The sequence below is a fragment of the Cornus florida genome, unplaced genomic scaffold (assembly GCF_030987335.1).
Source record: "Cornus florida cultivar Cherokee Brave unplaced genomic scaffold, ASM3098733v1 CherokeeBrave_3.0.0_Hap2_Chr02, whole genome shotgun sequence".
In the NCBI taxonomy this organism is placed as follows: domain Eukaryota; kingdom Viridiplantae; phylum Streptophyta; class Magnoliopsida; order Cornales; family Cornaceae; genus Cornus; species Cornus florida.
Window position 1 is genome coordinate 7,064,808 of NW_026775572.1, and position 26,355 is coordinate 7,091,162.

The 26,355-nt window shown below is 34.9% G+C and overlaps 3 protein-coding genes across 3 annotated transcripts; all 3 read left to right on the plus strand.

Moving 5' to 3' along the window:
* Window positions 1-808: 808 nt before the first annotated feature.
* Window positions 809-1,865, plus strand: LOC132295613 (expansin-A9-like). Its single transcript, XM_059793921.1, has 2 exons — window positions 809-1,434; window positions 1,559-1,865. Exons 1-2 carry the CDS (start codon window positions 809-811, stop codon window positions 1,863-1,865), a joined length of 933 nt encoding a protein of 310 aa, XP_059649904.1.
* Window positions 1,866-5,069: 3,204 nt separating this feature from the next.
* LOC132295614 (expansin-A9-like) lies at window positions 5,070-8,532 on the plus strand. Its single transcript, XM_059793922.1, has 4 exons — window positions 5,070-5,148; window positions 7,518-7,610; window positions 7,757-8,075; window positions 8,226-8,532. Exons 1-4 carry the CDS (start codon window positions 5,070-5,072, stop codon window positions 8,530-8,532), a joined length of 798 nt encoding a protein of 265 aa, XP_059649905.1.
* A 4,180-nt stretch (window positions 8,533-12,712) lies between these two features.
* Window positions 12,713-13,806, plus strand: LOC132293369 (expansin-A9-like). Its single transcript, XM_059790821.1, has 3 exons — window positions 12,713-12,777; window positions 13,001-13,375; window positions 13,500-13,806. The coding sequence occupies exons 1-3, from the start codon at window positions 12,713-12,715 to the stop codon at window positions 13,804-13,806; spliced, it is 747 nt and encodes a 248-aa protein (XP_059646804.1).
* The last annotated feature ends 12,549 nt before the right edge of the window (window positions 13,807-26,355 follow it).

Sequence of the window (26,355 nt, forward strand, 5' to 3'; positions counted from 1 at the left end):
TATAAATAATCTTACTTTTTAACCATATTTATTATTTTTTAATAATAATTTTAAATTTAACAACATTTTTGTTATTATAATAGTAAAGTATGTGTTTCTACTTTTTAATTTGTTCAAATTTAAATTCTTTTTTTAAAAAAATTTGTATATAGGAACACTTTAACCCGTTTTGATACGTTGTGGGGGATGGAGTCTAGAAAATTGTTTGGGAGTACTACTGTCCTAAAAGTTTGATTTTTTCACTGTTTAAATTAGGGTGAGCTTCATACTGTTATTAATAAAATAAAATATCTAAAAAAACCCTTGCTTAACTAAATTGCATTGAGCTTGAACCAAACACGACTTGGGCCAGTGAAATTTAATAATAATCTCATGGGGTGTCCCTTTCCAAATTAAAACTGAGGAATCAAAGATAAGTTCAACTCTCTATGAAAGACGAACTGAAAATCATTCATAAACAATTTCAATAACCAATTAAATCTTTCTCACATTCCCAAACCGGTTCGAGTGCATCATCTTGAGAAGTAATACGGTGGTTGTCCAGTCAAATTGAGACGAATACTTGTCATTGAAAAAAAACAAACAAACAAACATAGCAACACATTCAATTAATTAAAAATAGAAATATACAACACATTCTGGGAGCCCAATTAAATCACATCCTTCCAATTCTACTTAACCTCAAAAACTCTAACCAACATAACAGAAATCTTAGTACTATATCAACCCATTGCCTCACAAGATCGAATTCAAATCATAGCCAAACCAACCAAAAGGTGTCCTCCAATTCCAAAAAACTTGCCAAAGCATGGCATCAAGTATGCGAGCCCTTTTGTTCTCTTCATTGTTAGGTCTTCTTGTTGTAGTGGGTGCTCACCATTATGACCCTAAAACCAAGAAAATGACTTATTTTGACAAGAACAAAATTTATCAAGTACACAGATCAAAGACATTGCATGCACCTAAAATTAAACCTAGTCAAATCAAGGGACCCAAACATGTCACAAAGCCACCCCTCCATGACACCAAAGGACCCAACCAGCCATCCAACTCCAATGCTGGCCCTTGGAAGGATGCTCATGCCACCTTCTATGATGGACATGATATTTATTCAGGAGGAGCTTGTGGTTATGGTGACCTAAGACAACAAGGCTATGGCATGAATACAGCAGCCTTGAGCACGGCTTTGTTCAACCAAGGAGCGGCCTGCGGTGCTTGTTTTGAGATCAAATGCGTCAATGATCCAGAATGGTGCGTCGCCAGAGCACAACCACTCATTGTTACAGCAACCAACTTCTGCCCACCAAATTTCTATCAGTCAGCTGATGCTGGAGGATGGTGCAATCCACCCCGTGAGCATTTCGACTTGGCACAGCCTGCATTCCTTCAAATTGCCAATTATAAGGCTGGCATTATCCCAGTTCAATATAGAAGGTATAGTCAGATTTCACATTCTCAAACCTTGGTTCATCATAGAACCAAATTTAGCTATATAAAAGATCATGCTAATAAACATGTAACACATTACAAGTAAATTGATATATTTATTGATTTTCAGGGTTCCATGCAAAAAGCAAGGAGGAATTAGATTCACAGTATCTGGAAATCCTTATTTTGACTTGGTGATGGTATGGAACGTAGGAGGGGACGGATCTGTCACAAGTGTTGAAGTAAAGGGTGACAAGTCAAATTGGTTCCCAATGAAGAGAAACTGGGGCCAATTGTGGGAGACCCATGAAATGTTGTGTGGACAATCTTTGAGCTTTAAGGTCACAACCAGTGATGGCAAATGTGTTACTAATATGGATGTACTCCCCAAGGACTGGCAATATGGTCTGACGTACGAAGGCCACAACTTTGATTGAAAAATATAGGAGCTCTATATATATATATACACTGCACACACGTGTGCACCTACTCTTATATATTCTTCCCCTTGCACAATTCTTGTTTCATTTGATCCCTAATGCTTGGTGGCCGTAGAAACTGTTGTACCAGCATGCATAAAGGACAATAATTGTGTAATTGTTTTAAATATGCAAGGCAATAAATTACAGATTTACTTATATATAAAAATGATCATTAATATCTATATTGTTGGGTGTTCCGTACACATTACATGCGCAAATATAAAGCAGCATATGAAGAAATACAGTTCAATATAATTTTATGCTATGATTATATCAATTCATTATTAGTACGCCTTTGTTTTGGCTATATCATCTTTTAAGTTCAAAACAGGTACAGTACACTGTCTGAACCCAAACTCAACTTTTACCATACACGCTCGACTTAAATTGATTCCTAATGGGAGTTAAATCTTGGCAAACCTCAAACACTCACCTACATTATACCCCAATATGAATCTGACACAAAAAAATAAAAATAAAAATAAAAATAAAATAAAAAACCTCTTAAGTACCTTGATGAAATCAACCAAAATCAATATCAGAACCATACTATATACAAAAAAGTGATAAACTATTTAAGAAAAAGATATTATAAGTCGGCAACAAGTCCTAATATAATCCTCGTAGATTTTTAAGTTGAATGAGCAGGCTAAGGCCGATAAGGCATGCGCATGATAGAAATGAACTGACTAGATTGATATATAACAGCGAATATACGAAAAGAAAAATACGGAAAATGAAGATGGCGGTTAATTTTATTTTAAATTAATTTTAAAACTTGGAATTTCTCAGGCTCATTCATGCTGGAATGCACCTAATGTTCTGAACACCACTCTAAATCCAACTGGAATACACGACAAGCTGTTTGTAATGCTTACAAATCAATATTATTCATTGGAAAAAAAATGCTTACAACTTCAGACAATATTTTAGCTTCTGTTTTTTTTTTCCCACCTGATTGGAAATATTCAAGAAATAGCTGATGTTCAAGCCCTTATAACATAATTTATAAATAGATATTGCAGCTCCCGTGATGGGCATACACTGAAAAATAACCCCAATGTAGATTTGTTAAAGCTTGCCTCATAACCCCAATTGATGGTACTTTCAGACCTCAATGTTTTAAGAATTATGCACCAAACGTAAAGTAATAATCATTTAAGCACTAGTATACGTCACGCAATCTCATTATGAAGTCTTACCCCAAGTTCGTCGCTGAAAATAAATACAATTCCATGTTACCCAATAATTGCTTAATAGGAATTATCCTAAGAAAATATAGCTCTAGAATAGAAACCCCAATCGAATTACGAATTTGAGATGCCTCATCAGTTTACAAGCCACATGGGCACCTATTGAAAAATGGCATAGCCCTGATATTGAGAATTGAAGTCAAGGAGTCGAGAGTCAAGATTCTCAACTAATTGAGCTTCAATCTTTTAATTAATTCCATACCGATCTGATCTGGGATTTTTTTTTTTTTTTTTGCAAAAAAATAGTAAAGGGGGTCAAATGCAGTTTACCCATTTATACACAGACACACATGTAGGAGTAATAGATTCACACGGGCATATGTTTATTTTTGGGGCTCAGATCAATAGGATTAAACTAACAGACCTCAAGATTGCATTTGTGGGTAAACATATATATATATATACACACACACACATACATGCAGATAAAGTATAGAACAGCTGGATGTCTCTAATGGCTGAAATGCTAATTTGGGGCGTGATTTATGTCATGAATTAGTGAACACTTGGAATCTATATATGTTTGTGTTAATGATTCAATAATTCGTAATCAATAAATTTGATATGATCTGAATCTTTCATGGTTTAAATTTTAATGGTCAGTGATAGTACTTGCATTTCAATGGAAGAGAGAGAACGTAGAGAGATAGAGAATTTATTAAGTGTATTTTGGGGTTTTAAAATATATATATTAATAAATAAATAAAATAAATTTGGTCAAAATTGATGGTCAGTGATATTAGGAGTCAATTTGTAAATATTTTTCAAATGTTAAAATAAAAGATAATATGTTCGGACTAAATAGGAGGGGTGTTTTATGCACAATTTTGATATAGCAGGAGATTTCTTGCACTTTACACTTAAATATAGAAGTTCCTCTTCATAAACTCAATCAAAAAGTTCATATTGCTTAAACCCTCTACCCTTAGTGGGCTGGCGAATTTTTTTGGCGAATGTTCGATAAAATGATGATAATACTAACATCAAATGCAAATATGCAATAGTCATGAAAAAGACCCATAGAACCCTGCTGGCCTTTCAAAGTAAAGGCCGAGGGTTGAGTCCCCTTATGTAATTATAATTGTGTGTTTTGCCTTTTCTTGATAGTTGAGACTCAATCTCTGGAGTCATAGTGATTAGTGGGTGTGTAATAGTTTCTTGTCAAGGTAAATAAAACATAAAAAAAAACAAAAAGGTCATGAAAAACAACAAAAAAATGTCGACAATTTTAATACCAGACTTTTTGAGACTGACCTTTCGCTTATGAGGTTGAGGTTGAGGCTGAGCATGACCATCTTTGGCCTCACGAGACGCTCTCTTCGCCAAAATTGGTAGTATTTTCCCTCGTTGTGCAATGTCAGACAAAGCCTGCACTCGTACCCACATAGACAATCACAACAACATCAGAACCACCAATTTATATATATATATATATATATATATATATATACACTCAAGATTACGAGGAGGAGACGAAGGGGACCTTCCCAGATGCTTTCACACCAAATAGGTATCTTTGGCGTTTCGAGAGTGAGACTCCGCAGCCGCTCATGTCGGTCGATGGCTTCGCTCTGGGCTGAGGCGGCGCGTCCGCCACCAGGGCTTCGAACCCCCAGTCCCTGTCCATCAATCTCTCTCTCTCTCGAACTCCCTTGTCTTTGTCGAACTATAGTGTCGCAAAAACCGACTTATGAAGTGGGTCGGGTTTGGGTCATTGAGTTAGGGCCCAGAAATGTTGGAGTATTTCATAGCGTCTTTTATCCGAGTTTCTTACACTAACTTCTCTTTCACCAATACAGAACTACATTGAACAAGAAAAAAAAATTATATAACGAATCAATTAAAAACCAAACATCCAACAGAAAAGAATATAAAAGTATAACCACGTACTCAATCACATGGTACGATGTTATTCATTTCGGGCACAACTATTTTGCTGGTGGATTTTATTTTGGGCACAAACTGTTTAGCTCGTGAATTTTATCGTAAAAAGTTTTGTGCGAATTAGAGACAGTAAAAGTACATTATAACACTTCACATTTTTTTTACTTTTGAAATTGTGCAAGGCGTACGGCTCATCTAGTGTAGTACCTCCTCCCCTAATGTCTATTCACCCCCCATCCGGAAGTAAGAAATTTGTTGTTGGAGAGAGAAAATTGGAGTTATAGAGAGAAAAATTTAAATGAAAAAAAGTTAAAAAAGTATGTCATTTAAATGATGATTTGTCAAGTTTTTTTTAAAATTTATTCATATTTTTTTATTGATCCACGCCAGACCACCTAAAATTTTCTCTTTACCTATTTCTGTCTCCATATATTTTTTTTGGGGGCGCTCTCCTATTTTTTTACTCTCCTATCTGCTTCTCTCTCTTATAAAATAAATCTCTCTTCGTTTGTTTTTTTGTCTGCTTCTCTCTCTCTCTACCTCTCTCTATATTTTCCCCCTCATCTCGGTTTCTCTCTCTACTGGGCGGTGTTTGTTTTTTTTTGCCCAAGAATTTTGCTGACTTTTATTGACATATGCTTAAATATTTTATTTTTTTTTTTTGAATATTTATCTGTTTAATTATTAAATATAAGAAAATAAATATTTACCAACTAATTAAAACTCCTACTTATAACAGTCAAGGCTTCTTTTTTAAATATATATATAATTAATATGATTGGCAGAGTAAATTGTATGCTGAAAAAAAATAAAATTTGTAACAAGTGAGATCAAAAAGTGAATAAAAAACTACTACACGAACAATTCTTTTCTTTTCTTTTTTTGGTATTCGACAACAAAAATAATTTGATAATTTGTGTTTAAAAATATTCGAGTAATCGAGTTGGGTGTGGATTGACTAGCCCATCATGAATGGGTTAATATTGGATTATTGACTCATTATTGACTCGACCATTCATGATCTATCCAAAACTCGTCCAAACCCACCCAATTGCCACCCCGAATTTTATCCATGCATTTCATATAGGCATTTGTTGGTGCATAAAATACAAGCGTTATTGCAATGATGAGGTTATTTCATTGTGATCTAAATACTTTGATTTAAAATAAAAAAACAATATAATTCTCCATGTGAAAATAAAACTGTGTAACGACTCTTCCAAGACCCTACAGTAACGAGATCCTCGTCCCATTTTTATACCACATGAGCCTCATTGCTTCAGTAGCATGAAGTCATGGAACTCAAGAATAGGTTTCAAACCATCAACTTAAATACGAATAATGAATACGGATGGTCCGATATCAACAATATAACAAATTTTTAAATAATAGGATACGATTATGCAAAAACACAATAATATACATACAAATATATAAAAACTTATATATATGTGTAAACTTTAATATATATATATATATCCATGGATAAATTTAAATCATACTTATCTATGTCATATATATTGTTATTAATAGTTCTTTATAGAATGGTATGATTAATAAACAAAATAATAGCTTAGAGTCCTATTGCATACTTTGTATGAATAATTTTATACTAAATCATGATTTATGTTAATATTTCTTTTTAAAATAATTTGTGATAAATATCTCAATACTTTTTTTAAAAAAAAAAAAAATTGAACTTTTCTTAACAATTATATTTTAATATTGTTGTTGAAAAAGTTACATTTTAATATTTAAAATTTGTTAAAAATGTGTTTTGAAATTTTTAATACGTGGTTTATGTATCAGTATTGAATATATATTAATATATTTAGTGTGTGTGTGTGTATATATATATATATATATATATATATATTTAAAAGTATCAGTATTGAATATATATTAATATATATATATATATATTTAAAATTATAGATACATACATTTCAAAAAATAAAAAATTATAAATTATAAATACGTGTAAGAATAATTAGACATTTATTTGTCAGCATCCAACGAGAATTATTATTTCGTAGGGACACCAATTGAGTACGTTAGTGTGGTAAAATGATGTGTGCTTACTTAGATGAGCAACAACATTTTGTTCTTTTATTGATGATTCATACACAAACTACAAATAATCCAAACGAACAAATCAAATGGTGCATGTAGTGGGTGCTTTCCATACCTTGCAAGGATACGTATTATTTAAAAATAGAACACATTCTGGCAGCCCAATTAAATTACAACCCTCCAATTCTACTTAACCTCAAAAACCCTAACGAAACAAAACAGAAATCTAAAACTATATATTTACCGAAAAACAGAAATGTAAAACTATATATTTACCGAAAAACAGAAATGTAAAACTATATAAATTGTCATTGCCTCACAAAAATTTAAATCATAGTCAAATCAACCAAAGCAATGTCATCAAAATTGGGAGCCCTTTTGTTCTCTTCATTGTTAGGTCTTTTTGTTGCGGTGGGTGCTCAAAATGCTGGTGTTTGGAAGGATGCTAATGCCACCTTCTACGGAGGATCAGATGGCTCAGGCACAAATGGTAGGTCGTGTATGTGCTAATTTATTATGAAAAATAAAAGCTTTAAGTTATTTGTATCTTCTAACACGTCCTCTCACGTGAGATTAAGTTTATTCTTTACACTATTCATGACGACTAACCGGTGACATTAATATTTATATGTGCAGGGGGAGCTTGTGGTTATGATGACCTAAAACGAGAAGGTTTTGGCTTAATGACAGCGGCCTTAAGCATGGCTTTGTTCAACCAAGGAGCGGCCTGCGGTGCTTGCTATGAGATCAAATGCGTGAATAATCCGGAATGGTGCAACCCCGGAGAGCCATCGATCATTGTCACAGCCACCAACTTCTGCCCGCCAAATTTCTTTAAATCAGCTGATGCTGGTGGATGGTGCAATCCACCCCATGAGCATTTTGACTTGGCACAGCCTGCATTCATCCAAATTGCCAAGGATAAAGTTGGAATTATCCCAGTTCAATATCGAAGGTAAAATAATCAGCTCACACATTCTCAAACCTTAGTTCATGATAGAATCATAGAACCAAATTTAGCTTATATATATAGAACAACGTCCTAATAAATATTTACCATATTAATTACAAGTAATTAAATCAATTTTTATTTTTATTTTTGCAGGGTTCCATGCAAAAAGCAAGGAGGTATTAGATTCACGATAACTGGAAATCCTTTTGTTGACTTGGTGATGGTGTGGAACGTTGGAGGGGCCGGAGACGTCACAGCCGTTGAAGTAAAGGGTGACAAGCCAAATTGGTACCCAATGAAGAGGAATTGGGGCCAGTTGTGGGAGACTCATGAAAAGTTGGTGGGACAATCTCTGAGCTTTAAGGTCATAACCAGTGATGGCAAAAGTGTTAATTCAATGGATGCACTCCCAAAGGACTGGAAATATGGTCAGACATACGAAGGCCATAACTTCGATTGAAAAACTTAGGAGCTCTGTGTGTTTACACTAGCATGCATAAAGGACAATAATTTTGCAATTGTTTTGCATATTCAAGGCAATAAGTCACATAACAGCATACTTATAAATACAGTTTAATATAATTTTATGCAATTATTATATTAACTCATTATTAGGATGACTTTATTTATTAGAGAAAGTTTACAGGTACTTACACGTGATATCCCTTAATAATAGACATGGGTTTGTAATCCATTATAAAAATGATATGAGGTTTTTTTTTTTTTCAAACTTCTAAGTACCCTGATGAAATTGACTAAAATCATGATCAAACACACAGTTTTTAGTTATATGTGTTTGAACTATGTGTTTGATCATGATTTTAGTCAATTTCATCAAGGTACTTACACATATATAAAATGAAGAAGTTATAAACTATTCAAGAAAAAAGATATTTTAAGGGAGGAACATATATGTTAGAAAATGAACCGTCTACATTGATATATAACTGTGAAACCTATAGGCTATAACAGCATTTTAATTAGTCATTCACCGTTTTGAAAAAAATAAATAAATAAATAAATAAATCTCCTTGGAAAAAAAATTTGACAAAAAACCCCTGATTATCAAATTTGTTATAAAGTGATATTATAATGATGATAATGCCCCTTAATATAAAGGGTTAATTACACTAGCACTCCATCAAGTTTGGCCAAATATCACAGTAAAATATCTTTCAAAAATAACTATTACTCACAATGCAAACGTTTAGTTCATTTTTTACTTACACCGCAAAAGTTACTTTTAAGATGTGTCAAGCTACTATTTATATGTAAAAATGCATTATTACCCCCTTTGACTTTGTGTTGACTTACAAAAGGGCTGCTTAATGTATAAAATTACATTTCTACCCCATTAGACCCATATTAAGTGATCAAAATACCCATTGGAATATGTGTGTACAAGAATTTAAACAAAATTCATAAAATAGATAAGTAAAAACTAAAAATAGATCGCTTAATATATATAGGGTGTTGGTGTTGTTGGATAACAAATGGGGGTAATTTCGTCCTTATACAATTATGATGTTTTAGATTAAAAGGCATAAGAAAATATAATGGTGAAAATGTCATTTCAAACCCATTTTGACGGTGTCAGTGATGAAAAAGTGATTTGGGGTGTGAGTGATATTAATTTTCGAAATGTGTTTCAATGTGACATATGACCAAACCTGAGGGGGTGTCAGTATAATTAACCCTAATATAAATTTAAGAAAGAATTTCATTTTAGGTTCTAATTCCTTTAAAATTTTGAAAATTACACATCATTAAAGTGATGTTATAAAAAAATCCTCTTAATAAAAATTTAAGAAAATTTATCTTTACTCTAAAATAATTTTCATTTTAGGTTTTCTTTTTCTTTTTATTTTTTAAAAATAATAATTTAAGAAAAAACTGGAAATTATTTTAAGGTATTTTAATTTTTTTATTGACTCACCATTAAAAAAGATCATTTTTTTTTTTTTTTTTTTTTTTTAACAACACCATGCCAAATGAAAATATACTTTTTTTTAAGAACGTCCCTCTTTTCTTGTGATTAAGAATCCGCAAGGGTTTGTTTGGTTAGACTGAAAATTTTATGGAAAGGGAAAGTGAAAGAAAGGAAAATTAAGTTTCTATCATGCATTTGGTTAGCAGGAAATATTTTGAAGAAAGTTGTAAGAAAATATTATTTTAGTAGTTTGGATAGCATGAAAAGGAAAAGAAAATGATTCTACTTACCCAAAATACCCTTATAATTTTAAATAGTAAATAAATAAATAAATTTATGTTTGATAAATATTATTTATACTTAATTATTTATTTTAATAAGGAAATAGTGAAATTTTGAATAGAATAGTATGTGATATCATAATATAATTTTTTTTGTTTTCTCCTCTCTCTCTATATATTCACTTGTTCCTGTGTAAACTTGCATTCTCGATCTTTAAGGTAAGAAAAATAAGTTTTTGGTAAAGTGGATTATCAAAGTTCAAGTATTTATTTTCTCTTTATGTTAGTTTTAATTTTATTTTTTATTATTTATTTATAAATGATGTAACTGAATACTAATGTCTAATTACAACTTTCTCACTAAGAAAATAAAGTCATAGATAGATTATGTAAACTATTTACGAATCGTCAATTATTTATTTCAAGATAATGTTTGATGTGAGGTATGAAACAAATTGTGTTAAGATAATGTAGACTAGTTTTCACCTAACACTCTTATTATCAACAAATAGTTTTGTATATATTTTACTTATTTAAGGCATTTAAAAAAAATGAAAAAAAAAAATAATTCAGTAATAAAAGGAAAAAATTAATTAATTTGGGATGCATATATAAAAAAAATACAAACAATTTAATTAGTAATACATGATTTTATAAAAAAAACAATTTACAGAAGAAATAAACTCTCCTTTTCCAAAAAAGTCTATGTAATTAAGTAAAGAAGAAAAGAGATAACTAACATGGGTATAATAGGAAAGTAATATACAAAGTACACAACTTTTGCGAGAAAGTGAATTTCTCTGCGTTTTTTGTATGAAAAATTTTAAGGAAAATTTTCAGATGCGGGAATCCTACTTTCCCCAAAACTTTCACTTTCCCTCTAACCAAACTTCCAAAAAATTTAAATATTTTCCTTTTCTTTTCTTTTCTCGCTACTTGACGCTAACCAAACGGACCCCAAAAGATTCTTTTTCTTTTCTTTTTTATATTTGAATGTTTGACTAACAGTAATTTCTACCACTATTAAAATATGAGTAGTAATACTTACACGGAAAACTTGTCATGAATAGCTGAATTGAATAGTTTTTTATTGGTTATTTATGCAAAATACAAGTAAGTGGTGAACCCCGCTCCCTTATTTGTTGCATAAATGACCAATTAAAAACAATATATCTAACAATTCACTGCACTAGTCGGTGCAAAAATTATTTTTCATAAAATATATATAGGGATAGACCTAGGACATGATGTTTCCATTGTTGTAGTATTTGAGGAGAGTCGGATTTACATGATCTCATCTCTCCAATGAGAGACTGTTTCCAATTTTAAATCCGTGAGATACCTTTTACTCAAGGTTTTGTTTGGATTGATGGAATTGGAACGAAAAGAAAAGATAGAGATTTTCAAGTTTGATTTGTTAATGAAGAGAGGAAAGAAAGGAATTGAAGGTATGGGTTATCTCTCCGAATCCCTCTTTTGTTATACTTCCAAAAATATATAAAAATATTTGGAGAGAAAAGATAACAACTATAATATCGAAAATAACCTCAACATTATATAAAGAAAATTATATTTGGATCCCACCTTAACATTAAGATATAATAATAAATTGGTTAAAATAGTAAGGTTTTTTTATTATTATTTCACTCCTTTACCTTTTTCAAACAAGAATATCATTCTTTCCTTTCTTTCCTTTTATAGTTTGTTCAAATAAAAATAAATAATATTGCTATGTTTTCTTTCTTTTCTCCATAACTAATATTATCTTTTCTTTAAAGTTTCTCCAATTCTCACTTGATTTTATACTAATGAAGTAATGATCATGTCAATTGTTTCAGTAAATTTAAAAACCTCTTCAAACTTGCGTATTTAATGAAACTAAGTCCAGAATCCAAATACAGGTGAGCTTCAATTGTTCATAATATTCAACCTACAATTTTACTTACTGATAAAAATAAAATAAATAAATAAAATAAAATAAAATAAATAAATAAATAAACCTACAATAATTTGAATCTAACATCAAATAAATATTGGTGCGAGGATGACTTCTCTATAATTCTCGAATTCAAAATGGAAATACGCATAGGATGGCTTTCGACATGACAGTTGGTCTAAGGATATGGCTCTTATTCATTCTGTTTGAGAAATGAAGAGGACATGGTTTTTGATATGTAGGAGAACAAAGAGAATAGTGGTAACGGGTAACACATTCATTTAATTAAAAATAGAAAAATAAACACATTATGGGAGCCCAATTAAATCACATCCCTCCAATTCTACTTAACCTCAAAAACCCTAACCAACATAACAGAAATCTTAGTACTATATCAACCCATTGCCTCACAAGATCGAATTCAAATCACAGCCAAACCAACCAAAAGGTCTCCTCCAATTCCAAAAGACTTGCCAAAGCAATGGCATCAAATATGCAAGCCCTTTTGTTCTCTTCATTGCTAGGTCTTCTTGTTATGGTGGGTGCTCACCATTATGACCCTAAAACCAAGAAAATGACTTATTTTGACAAGAACAAAATTTATCAGGTACACAGATCAAAGACATTGCATGCACCTAAAATTAAACCTAGTCACACCAAGGGACCCAAACATGTCACAAAGCCACCCCTCCGTGACACCAAAGGACCCAACCAGCCATCTAACTCCAAAGCCACCCCTCCATGACACCAAAGGACCCAACCAGCCATCTAACTCCAATGCTGGCCCTTGGAAGGATGCTCATGCCACCTTCTATGATGGACATGATATTTATTCAGGGGGAGCTTGTGGTTATGGTGACCTAAGACAACAAGGCTATGGCATGAATACAGCGGCTTTGAGCACGGCATTGTTCAACCAAGGAGCGGGCTGCGGTGCTTGTTTTGAGATCAAATGCGTCAATGATCCGGAATGGTGCGTCGCCGGAGCACATCCGCTCATTGTTACAGCAACCAACTTCTGCCCACCAAACTTCTATCAGTCAGCTGACGCTGGAGGATGGTGCAATCCACCCCGTGAGCATTTTGACTTGGCACAGCCTGCATTCCTTCAAATTGCCAATTATAAGGCTGGCATTATCCCTGTTCAATATAGAAGGTATAGTCAGATTTCACATTCTCAAACCTTGGTTCATGATAGAATCAAATTTAGCTATAAAAAAGATCATGCTAATAAACATGTAACACATTACATGTAAATTGATATATTTATTGATTTTCAGGGTTCCATGCAAAAAGCAAGGAGGAATTAGATTCACAGTATCTGGAAATCCTTATTTCGACTTGGTGATGGTACGGAACGTTGGAGGGGACGGAGCAGTCACAAGTGTTGAAGTAAAGGGTGACAAGACAAATTGGTTCCCAATGAAGAGAAACTGGGGCCAGTTGTGGGAGACCCATGAAATGTTGTGCGGACAATCTTTGAGCTTTAAGGTCACAACCAGTGATGGCAAATGTATTACTAATATGGATGTACTCCCCAAGGACTGGCAATATGGTCTGACATACGAAGGCCACAACTTCAATTGAAGAACATAGGAGCTACACATACATACATATATAGGCACCTACTCTTATATATTCTTCCACTTGCACAATTATTGTTTCATTTGGTCCCTGATGCTTGGTGGCCGTAGAAGGTTTTTGTACCAGCATGCACCAACACATACAATAAGGCATGAGCATAATAGAAATGAATCGACTAAATGGATATATAACAGTGAAACTATATGAAAAAGAAAATTATTGAAATTGAAGACCGCAGTTAATATATTTTAAATCTTTTTTTTTTTTTTTTTTTTTTGATAAGTAAATCAGTTTTTTTTTTTTTTTTTTTGATAAGTATTAATAAGTAAATCAATTTAAAACTTAGAATTTCTTGAACTCATTCATGCTGGAATGGCATCTGATGTCCTGAACACCACTTTTACCAAACTGGAATGCGCGAGCTTTTTGTAATGCTTACAAATCAAATATCATTAATCCAAAAAAAATATATAATAAATTAGCTTACAACTTCATACAATATTTTAGCTTTTTTCTTTTTTTACCTGATTGGAAATATTCAAGAAATAGTTGATGTTCAAGCTCTTTTAACATAATGTATAACTAGAAATTGCACCTCCCAAGATGGGCATCTAATGAAAAATAACCCAATGTGGATTTGTTACACATGCATCATAACCCCAATTTATGGTACCTTCAGACCTCAACATTTTAGAATTATGCACCAAACGTAAAGCAATAATCGTTTAAGCACTAGAATAGGTCATGCAATCTCATTATGGAATCTTACCCCAAGTTCCTTGTTGGAGAATAAATATAATTCCACATTACCCAATAATTGCTTAAGAGGTTACCGTAAGAAAATATAGCTCTAGAATAGAAACCCCAATCGAATTAGGAGTTTGAGACATCTCAACAGTTTACAAGCCACATGGGCAGCTACTGAAAAATGGCCTACCCCTGATATCCAGAATTGAAGTCATGAAGTCGAGAGCCAAGATTTATGCAACATTTATGCAATTGTATGATTAATTTACCTTGAAAGAAATGATCTCTTAAGGTTCAGCCGCAAACAGAAGAATCTGGTATCTTTTATCAATGGATTGGACCCTATGCTCATGAACATGTAAAAGATAATGAAAGATTAGGATTTGACATGGTCCTCAAAAAGTAAAGTTGCAATTCAATGTAAAGCTCTGCAAGTGCAATACATAATAAAAAGGACATTTGGAGTAAAAGGATCAGCAAAGGCCATCAAAACCACACAAATTATTAAAAAGGAAAAAAATTGTAACAAATAATATAGCCCACCTGCTCAAAGGATGACATAAACCAGTGTCTCGGCTTTGTGTTGTCTTTAATCTCAGGATATTCAATCTGTGCCAAATAACCAAAGTTACTGTGAAAAACATAATACTAATAAAATGTACCTGTTTTTTAATGCTAAGTATGCCATAAACAAATTTCTTAAATAGACTTGTATAAGAAAAATAAAAAGTTCAGTCCCATCCCTCCTTCCCCCAAGGAAAGAAATAGAAAAACTTCCCCCCGAATCCCCCCCACCACCATAAAAAATAATATAAATAAATAAATAAATGAAAAAAAAAAAAACATCTCATCCCCTTCACACAATCAAATTACGATCTCACTAGTGGCTGTAGAGAAAGAAATTTTCTCACCTGCTATAGCAATCCATGCCCTGGTACCTTGGGCATATGGATTTTTTGGACTTGAAAAGAACTTTGCTTGTAATAGAAAATTAAATGACATTTTTCATTTTTTCTATTAGAAAACAAAGCTTGGTATTCTTGAACCCATATTCCAATCAAGCCAACAATTCAGTCAAACTTTTCCCCGCCCAAATTACTATAAAGAAATCTTTTCCCCACTCTTCCCCTGGCAATGCAAAAGCAAAACAAAGCAATTATGATAAACTAAAATATGAACCCAATACCCATCTCCAAAGAGGTTATATGACCTAATCTCAAGCTATAAATGCCATTCTTACAAGGACAGATAAACTCTTTCACCCGTGGCAATCATGCCATGGTAATATGTAATTTTTAACAGCTTCCCTCTTTTCTCATGATTAATGGTTAGCAATAGATTCTTTTTCTTTTCTTTTTTTCGTTTTTAAATATTTGACTAATAGTAACTTCGGCCTCCATGAAAATATATATCTTCTGCTTAAAAGTTTCTCCAATTGGTCGCTTGATTTTATACTTATCATCATGTCAATTGTTTCATTGAATTCAAAAACCTCTTCAAACTTACTATTTAATGAAGCTAAGTCCAGAATCCAAATACACAGGTGATCTACAATTGTTCAAAAGATTCAAACTATCATAATTTGATTTCAATATCCAACAAATATAGGTGCAGGGATGATTTCCCTATAAACCTCTAATTCAGAATGGTAATAGGCATAGGATGGCTTTTGGCATGACTGTTGGTATGAGGATGTTGCTCTTAAGAGGTCCTCCATTCTATTTGAGTTATGAAGAGGCCATGGTGGTTGATATATTTTAGGAGAACAAAGAGCAGGGTGGTAAAGGGCCTCGAACTTGAGAAGGAAATTCATGATCAGAATGTGGAGAACTTGCTTAGTCTGTTATATATAGAGTGAGTAGAGAGCACTTAGCCGCTTTGCGAGTTGAGGGTGTCAATGCAGCTCTCCGATATGAGCCACTTATTCTGTACATGTGAACTCTTACTTCTTTTTTGCACGCACTGCTCATTCCTACTATTGGTAATCGATAAAGATATTATATCTTAAATCCCAAGTACAAGAAAGTGAATTCACACCTGGAAGACAAGAAACCTCTGCTTCGTCTCTGGATCAAACCGCTTCGTCACCCGGTAACCAGGCCACCCAATTTTAACTGCAAAGACACTACGAATATATTTAGAACTCCCGAATCACGAAATTAAGAAGCTGAGTGCTGACACTATAATTTGACAACATCTCTTGCAGTTCTTAAGTAAATGGGGGGAAAAATTCCCATTTCAGTGGAGATTAAACAAAAAAAAATGTAGAAGAGTTTAAAGTATCATGGATACTCAAAAATGATAAAATTCGCATGATACTAAAGTATTCTTTTTATAATACTTAAGGATTCTTTTTTTTTTGATAAGTAAATAATCAAAGATCCACTAAAGGGTGCTGAAGGTTGCATCTTATGTATTTGCAACGTATACAAGACAATAGGAAGCCAGAAAATGTAGTGTTCAAAATCTAATAGACAATAGGAAGCCAGAAAATGGTCTCCACTTCTTCTGGAGTGCATGGGAACGGCAGAGGGGCCTCGTCCGGATTCTTCGGGCGGGGAGCACGGGCTGGCCTCGTGCCCCTCTTACTGGGAGGCTCATCCGCAGCTGAAACTTGAGGTCTACGTCTACCTCGATACTCTTCCTGTGTAGCGGCCTGTGCACAAATAGCGAGGTTACTTGCCAAATTCCGAGACGCCTCTATTAGGTCGGCGAAAGTGAGGAGCTTGAGGTTAATGAGATGGATTCGGTAAGACCCTGCATGCCTTGTATGCAAATCTTAGCCAGCGCCTCTTCTTCATGGGTTTCGTAACATTCCATAGCTCGGTCATGAAATCTGTAGACATAGGTAAGCAAATCTTCTCCAGGGCCTTGAGTCTCTTTAGTCAAAGAAAGAGTAGTCACCCTTTCCTCTGCCTGAAAGAACTTCGATTGGAAAATCGTGGCTAGTTGGTTCCAGGTAGTGAGCGACCTGGATTCTAAATTTGCATACCATTTGTAGGCTCTATCCGTGAGAGTTTTAGAAAACTCCCTAAGTCGCAGAGTATGATCGTTTCTGAAGGGCCCCGATGCCTCAATAAACCGCACCACATGTTCTCGCGGGTTTCCTTTCCTTCCATCAAACTTGCTGAACTTAGGGGTCAAGTACCCCAAGGGGTAAAGGAGAAGCGCGATGGATTGTGTGTAAGGTGGTTTAGGGGCTACTTCCTGCATCAGCATATTCTTTTCGTTTCGCAGCAGCGTTTGCAGATCCGCCATAGTTACATACGGCGACCACTGCACAGGGTCCTGTTGATGTCTGAACCCCTCCGAGCCCGTGTCTCTGTGATGAGCCTCCCTCCGACTGGTACTTTGGCATACCCAACCTTGTGGGTGCCGTAAGAGGAGTACTAAAAAGGGTTCGGCGAGCCCGCAGCGATATATCTCGCGATCACTTGTGTTGACCGGTGGCTCGCCTTGCCTCGACTGATGACGAGAACGTCTGTCGCGCCGGATTGTCCGGGGTTGCATGTTCCCCAGTGAGCTCATCAAAGAGGTTATCGCTCGGATTTGCACCTCGCTGAAGTGCTCTTTGGTCAGCAATCTACCTCAGCAAGGTCACTACCTCCCTCTGGGTGCCTTCAAGCTGCTCCATTCTGTGCGACAGTGCATTATGGCCTCCGACTAGAGCATTAGGATAGGTAATCCTAGTTCCGGGGAAGTACAACCCAGGCATACATATAGACCCATTGTAGCCTTCGCCTAGGGCAGGGCTAGTTTGAGAGGGCGGATTGATCTCTTGTATGCTTGACATAGGTGAAACGCTCCTCCCCAGCGGAGTCGCCAAAATGTTGATAGTAGTTCGTGAGTAGGATGAGGAGATCGTTCCACGTAAGCTAAGAAATCTGAGATCAGTATCCAAGTGGAGATCCAAGTAACACAAGAGATTCTCTAGGTATGAAGATTAAGAAAGGGAAGGCCGACCTTGGTACCATGTAAGCTCGAGCTTATCAGAGGATAGCTATTAATGTGGTGGTTGTTGTCTTAAAGGTTGATTAACACCCCTATTTATAGTGTTTACCTCCTCGGTCAATATCTTTTAGTCCTTTGGCTGAGCCCGCTCTTACCCAAAGGTTTGAGGGTCTCTCCTTCTGACGGATGAGACATTGATGGACAGGCCGCGACGTTTTGCACCCCAGTCAAAAGAGGTAACGGCGCTCCCTAATTAATACGGGTCTTATCAAACGTCTTTCGCAATTAATGCGTTCCTTATCCTCCCTTTTTCTGAGCTTAGGTATCGAGTATCCTTTCCCCCTTATGTTGGCCTCAGGCTGAGGCGAGTCCTTGGCTCTCAGCCACCTATCCACGTGTCCTCAGATCCCGTGCTTCAGGAGGGATAGGTTCCTTTCGAGGTCCTGCCTTATGACCTCGCAGGGTCTTATCCAAACTTTATCCCACGGTCTTCTTTGTCAAGAAGGGAAATACATAAAACAGGTTAGTCGAGGTCGCTCTTTCAGAGAGCACCCTCAAGTAAGCCAGGGGGGGGAGGAGCCCATCCAATTGGAGCGAGGCGCGTCCACAGTAGAAGAAGGGTAGCGACCCCTTCCTCGGCCAGTGAGTTCAGTTATTGGATAGGTAACTCGAGAATACCTAATCCACCGTGGGCACGCCAGGTGAGCACTGGCCACATGTGATACTCCCGAATTTCCGAATGCGGGTTGGCCAGGCCCACGCCCGAATACCCGAGGATATCAAAACAAATTGATAATAAACGAACACAGAGTACAAAAGAATAAAGAAGAATAAATAAAATGCTGACAAGAAACTAAAATGATAATCTAATAATAAACCTCATAATATATTTCCATTAATTAATAAACTCTTCTGATACAACTGATCCTCCAAAATACAACTCGGGAATCCATATTGTGTGGACCCCTAGAAAATCCAAACTAAAGAAATGACAGCAATAACTGTCTAAATCAGGAAACTGAATTATAAAAGAACTCCTATGCAGCGTCGGAAGAATGAAGTAGACTGATCCCTGCTCAGCATGAACAACCTCTACTCCTAACGAACACCAGAAAAATAATGGTGGGTCAAGCCCACAAACAAGTTCTACTCTACTACAGTCCAAGCAGAGATCCGATACACGTATACATCCTAGTCAATCCAACAGTAACTAGTAGTCCGTATATATATATATACACACTAAAGGAACCTCACTAGACTATAAGGTTGTCTCAATCTGAATAGTAGGCAACATGCAAAACGCACATATAGTGGACATGAATACCTAGACCTACCAGGGTACAGAACTACATTATATCTAGCTACACATCCCTGGCGATATACGCACCCTAACCACTGATCCTGAGACTCAAGCTCATATCATGGCACCATACTTATATATATATAATCTAGTAACCATTCTATCCGGTATAAATTAATCCTCCATAAGTCATTCAACTTGTTCAGCTGAACTGACTTGAATATAAATAGGACTTAACATTTTAGTTAATCCATTCCCTTATATAATAAATTAATCATTCATAAGTCATTCAACTTGTTCAGCTGACCTGACTTGAATATAAGTAGGACTTAACATTTTAGTTAATCCATTCCCTTATATAAAATAGGTAGGACTTAACTGATAAGTTAATCCGTTCCTAGAATGCCACCGTCCCATATCGGTGCATTAAACCACACAATCCAACAATTAATGTAACGATTAAGGAAATACATCAAACAATCCAGAAATAACTATGATAATATGATATCAAGTTATCACAAAATAGGAATGACTTATTATTTATTTAAGCTTCCTATATCATATGTCCTACATAAACTGAATCTTATACATATGATGATATTTTATTATACCGTCAAATAAGCATTCTCCATATCCAATTCATCATACACATTTAATCTCAATTGCTAAAACATATTAAAAGATTAAATTCATTCGTTTGTTTAAAACATTCAAATAGCAAACATCATTATGATTGAGTCTATTTAAATTTATTTAAACCCAAACCTAGTTTCTATTTAATGTTCAGGAATCCTAGACATGTTTTTACGTTCCATCGTTCCATAGATATGAAAAATACATAATTTAAACATGTAAAAATTCACACTGGAAATCAAATCAAAATCATGCATTTATCAATTCATAACACAAGAACAGATATGAACCAAATTCATAAAACCTATGTTCTAACCCAATTAAACATGCATAATTATTTAATTTTATGTGTTTAATAAATCCTGAAATTTCCTAGGCATGTACAGAAACACGAATCAAAGGAAAAGAGATAGAAGAAGAACTTGCCTTAAACTTTTGGATCGAAAGTTAAACTTCTTCTTCCTTAATCTTCTCTCTAAAGGGTTTTCTCCTCCTTTCTTCCTCTTTCTCCTTCTCTCTCTAACTCTCTCTCTATAATATATTACGTGATATATTTTCACTCCTTTTTCAACCTATAGTTGTGTATTTATAGGCTAAATAATAACCCTATTCCTTTTCCCAATCCAAGTCAACTTAATAAAGAAAAATAAAAAATAAAAATACTAAAAAGGTAACTTAAAATATGTTACGTATATAATTTATGTATATCCTTATTAATTAAATAAAATATATACATTAGATTATTTATTAATACTAAAGTTACTACAATATTAAAAGGTAACTTAAAACATGTTACGTATATAATCTATCTATATCCTCATTAAATAAATAAAATATATACATCAGATTATTTATTTATACTAAAGTTACCATAATATTAAAAAAGTAACTTAAAACATGTTACGTATAAATATATGTATATCCTTATTATATAAATATATAAAATATATACATCAGATTATTTATTAATACTAAAGTTATTATAATATTAATAAATTACTTTCCTTTATATATATATATATACATATACATCTATATATATACATATACAACTATCCATAAGTAATTATCCATACCCATCCAACCTCCTATCCAAGTAGTCCATGGGACCAATTAGTTAGCCCATTACCACTAAGCATAACTATAAAATAAAACATTTAATCATTTAATTTACAATTAATTACAATTAATCAAATACATCATTTAAGCACACAATCTAATTAAACAAATAATACAAATAACACCTAGACAAAATACAAATAACACATAGATAAGTAGCCAATTAATCAAGTAACACTTAATTCAATTAAACACATAAACAATTAGTCAAATAATCAATTAAACAATTAAAAAAAATACAATAAAAATAAATAAATAAATACCGAGATTATCCTTTTAAAATTAGGGATATTACATTCTTTCCCCCTAACAAAAGGAATTCCGTCCTCGGAATTCGCCCTTACTTCCTTCCATTATGTTTGAAAACTGTGAGCGAAAAGCATCTTCCTATTCCCAAGTAGACGCAACCTTACTATAAGGGCTCCACTTAACTCCAATATACCGAGTGGTAGACAGAGTTCCTATATTTTAAGAAACACAATAATCATATGATGCGTAGGTTGTATCAAATAACAACGTAATCCTCCCATGTCGACAAGGGAATGATTTACATACCTCCAAGTGTCATAGAATATACACACAAACTCCTATGCACCCAGCACTAATAATTTGGTAAAGCTAATTCAGAGGCGACTGCCTCAATTGCGAAACACAATCTTCTAAAAGTCAATGTAATAAGTAAAATTTACCTTTCTCCAAAAATCGTCTTCTTCCTACATAGAAAACAGAACGAGCAAACTACTCCCTGATAAAAAAACTCTAGTATACGAGTTTAACTATTTACAACATCCTACTGTTGCCTCCCAATCGCGCGCAGTTCAATACAAAGGAAAGTATCTCTTTCCGACATATTTTCAATGAAGTCAAGGTCTGATTGTACAACCCATACTTCCATTTCCAACCAACAATGAGAGGTATGCATTGTGAAAGATACAAAACCTCCAAAGTTGTCACACTAACCTCCTGTGCCAACAATATCACAGATAAAATTCCGACAAATGAAGTTAACACTTCCAACTGTCCATGAAAATCTAGGATATACACCTCAAACATATCCTTTATGGTCTAATTTAATCTCTCGATTAATTCCTCCGTCTATAGATATGAAGTAGAGCTGCTGCTCCAAAATCTTCATAAAGCTCCTTCGAAATAGCACTTTACATCCACTAATATGGACATCCACATGCTATAACACCACTATCACTGAACTATAGAACTACTATGAAGTTCTAAAATAAGTATCACTCAAATTCATGTCTTCAAGCTATCTTTCTCAATCCACCACTCAGATTCCATATGGAAAATTGAAATTCCAAATCAATGTCGATCCTTCCCATCGACCGTCACTCCTATTTAATTCAACTTCCATATTTGTTATAGGAAGTGGCTAAAGATTCCTATGATATCCGATGATCAACTTTCCACCTTTGTAGCAGGTTTTACACTTTGGGCAATTGTATATGCATCCTTATCTGTATCTGTTCACCAAAATCCACATTTGATGTCACGATGTACCTTCTAATCGTTTGATCACACCAAGAAAAATTATAAATTTTCTAGCTCAGTCGCTGATAAGCGTTGAATACTGTATATTCAAGCGCCCTAAATTACATTAACAAAGTCCATTAATTGATTATTTTATGTAGATTAACTCCATTTGCATGTTTTTGTGCATTTTCAGGTTAAAGTGCAAAAAGGTAGCAAAAATGATGCCTTGTGGAATTTTGAACAAAAAGGGTGCCAATTCTGAATTTCTGGCAGCAGTAGAACCTGACTTTTGTCGCCATTTTCAACATAGTAAACTCAAGAACTGGACTTCCATCATAACATAAAAGATTTAGAGCTCTAAATCAGCTTTCCAAATCTTCAAGCGGTTCATCATTCGGAGTTCGGAGCAGAGAGTTATGATCTTTTTAACAGAGGTGCAAAGAACTGCCTGGCAGCACTGAAGTACTGCCTTTCTCCCCATTTTCGACCAACCAGACTTGAGAATTGGGTCTTCATCAAAACATGAAGTTTTTAAACCACTGAATCAGCTCTCCAAATCTTCAAATAGATCATCATTCGGAGTTCAGGGAATAAAGTTATAGCAGTTTTACCAAAGTAGGTCAGTGCTGAGCAAGAAGAGCATGTTGCACATTACACTTATTTTGAGTGCTCGAAAATCAGGCAGATTGCACTCGAAAATGTCTCAATTTCAGCCACTTGCACATTGGTTTCCTCAATGCCATCTTCCTTCTTGGTTGGAGGTGTTCCTTGGAGGAGAGAGAGGGTTTTGTTGGAGGACAAAAGGCAACCAAAGACCACACATTTGATATCCTTGAATTTTGGCAAGATAGAGGAGAGAGAAGAGAGCAAGAAAATGGTGTTCTTGGAGCTAGAAAAGGGGAGCTTGAAAATGGAGGTCAAGGCTTTGATTCCTCCTTCCTCTAGTGCATCAATGGGTAACTAAACCTCCATCTAGGGAAGTGATGAAGCTCTACCTTGTAAGCATGTCTAGTTTTTGATTTATTTTGGGGAATGAAATGTATATTTGGCTAGTTCCATGGTCTAGAGCATGTTACAAATTGTAATGAAGATTTTGAATGTTTGAATGACTATGTTGATTTACATACTCTTGTCTTAGGTTATTTAATCTCATAGTTGTATGGCTTATAGTTTCATAGTGACAATGGAACTAAGATTATGTAACGGTTTTAATGGCATGGTTTTGAGTAGCTTGTTAATCCATAGCTTAAGAATTTCTTTTGATGAGTTAATCTTGTGACTTGATATCATGTGCTACCACCAATTGATTAATTGTTTGACAATCTCTAGCTTAGTGAGCATGTCTAGGGTTGCATCTTAGTTTAGGTAACTCAACCATGTGAAGCTTTGATAGGTTGTTCTTACTCTTTAATTAATTGAATTTCTTGAAGATATTATAGTACTCATGTATTATTATATATCAAGGTCATTTCTACATTAATTCCCCAAATTAATCATATAATTAGCTTGTGTAGAGGTTTGGAGTGGACTCACTTCCCTAGACTTCCTTCTCTAAATCTTCTCTTTTAATCTCCTTCAATTTATTGTTTTATGCATTCTGAATTTGTAGTTTAGTAACAAACAAAACAAACCCTCTATGAACACCCCTTATCACTCTAAAATGACTCTAGACACTTAGGTTGCCATAAATTAGTGCAGTCCCAGTGGTTCGACTTACCCGACCAATAGCCCTATTTTACAATGATTCGTGCTATTGCGAAGGTTGATGTATGATTGACCAACCGATCAATTTTTGGCGCAAGTGAGAAAAACCCTCCTTTGAAAAATCCAAATTCAAGCTCCATTCACGGAAATCCCACACATGTCACCCCAAATGTGGAAACTACTTATGAGCCAAAAGCTCCGTTTCCTCAACGTCTTCAAGGGTCGACACATTTTGGGAACAAGAATTGTAAAATTCAAGACATGTGGGAAGTTTTCAAGCAAGTGAAGATTAACTTGCCCCTCTTGGATGCTATCAAGCAAATCCCTCCCTATGCAAAATTTCTCAAAGATTTGTGCACTCAAAAGCGCACTTCTAAAAATCATTTGCCAAAAAAAGTGAGGCTGACTGAAAATGTTAGTGCTATCATTCAGCACAGCACTCCTCCGAAGTATAAGGATCCGGGTGCCCCCACAATCTCTTGCGTCATTGGTGACAGCAAAATCGAGAGGGCCCTCCTTGACTTAGGAGCTAGTGTGAATTTAATTCCATATTCAGTCTACCTACAACTTGGTTTGGGAGATCTTAAGCCGACTTCCGTGGTTTTGCAACTTGCCGATAGATCGGTCAAGCATCCACGAGGTATTCTCGAGGACGTTATCATCAAAGTGGACAAATTCTACTTCCCGGTAGATTTTGTGGTTCTTGATACGAAACCGGTCCATGACCCAAAAAAGCACATTCCCGTGATCCTTGGTAGGCCATTTTTAGCCACGGCTAATGCATCAATTAATTGCCGAACCGGGGTGATGGACATTGCTTTTGGAAACATGCAAGTCAAACTCCACATCTTTCATGCAACTCAACATCCCTCCAATGAGGAAGATTGTTTTCTTGTGGATGTCATTGATGAAGTGGTCGAAGAATCTCTCCCCTTCATTCTAAGCAAAGATCCTCTTGAAACTTGCATGTCCCATTTTGACTTCTCAAACTTTGATGTTGATCAAGCCATTCAAGAAGTCAATTCCTTGCTTGATATTAATGCTATCATGGATGTACCTCCTTGGAAAATTCCAAAAGAACCACTTCCCCAACTTTCCACCACTCCTCCGGTCCCATCATTGTTATATCCGCCACAACTTGAGCTTAAGCCGCTCCCGGCCCATCTCAAGTATGTGTTCCTTGGTCCAAAGCAAACCCTTCCGGTCATTATTGCCTCGGACCTTCAAAAAGACCAAGAGACCAACCTTTTAGCGGTGCTCCAAGAGCATAAAGAAGCTATTGGTTGGACAGTGGCAGATTTGAAAGGAATTGACCCCTCTATTTGTATGCACCGCATTCATATGGAGGATGACGCAAAGCCTACTAGAGAGGTCCAGCGCCGGTTAAATCCAAATATGAAGGAAATGGCCATGAAAGAGGTGATCAAGTTGCTAGATGCGGGAATCATCTACCCTATCTCTGATAGCAAGTGGGTGAGCCCCACACAAGTTGTCCCAAAGATATCCGGTCTCACCGTTGTTGAAAATTCAGCGGGTGAGCTCGTGCCACAACGAACCACCACCGGGTGGCGTGTGTGCATTGACTATCGGAAACTCAATTCATCAACTAG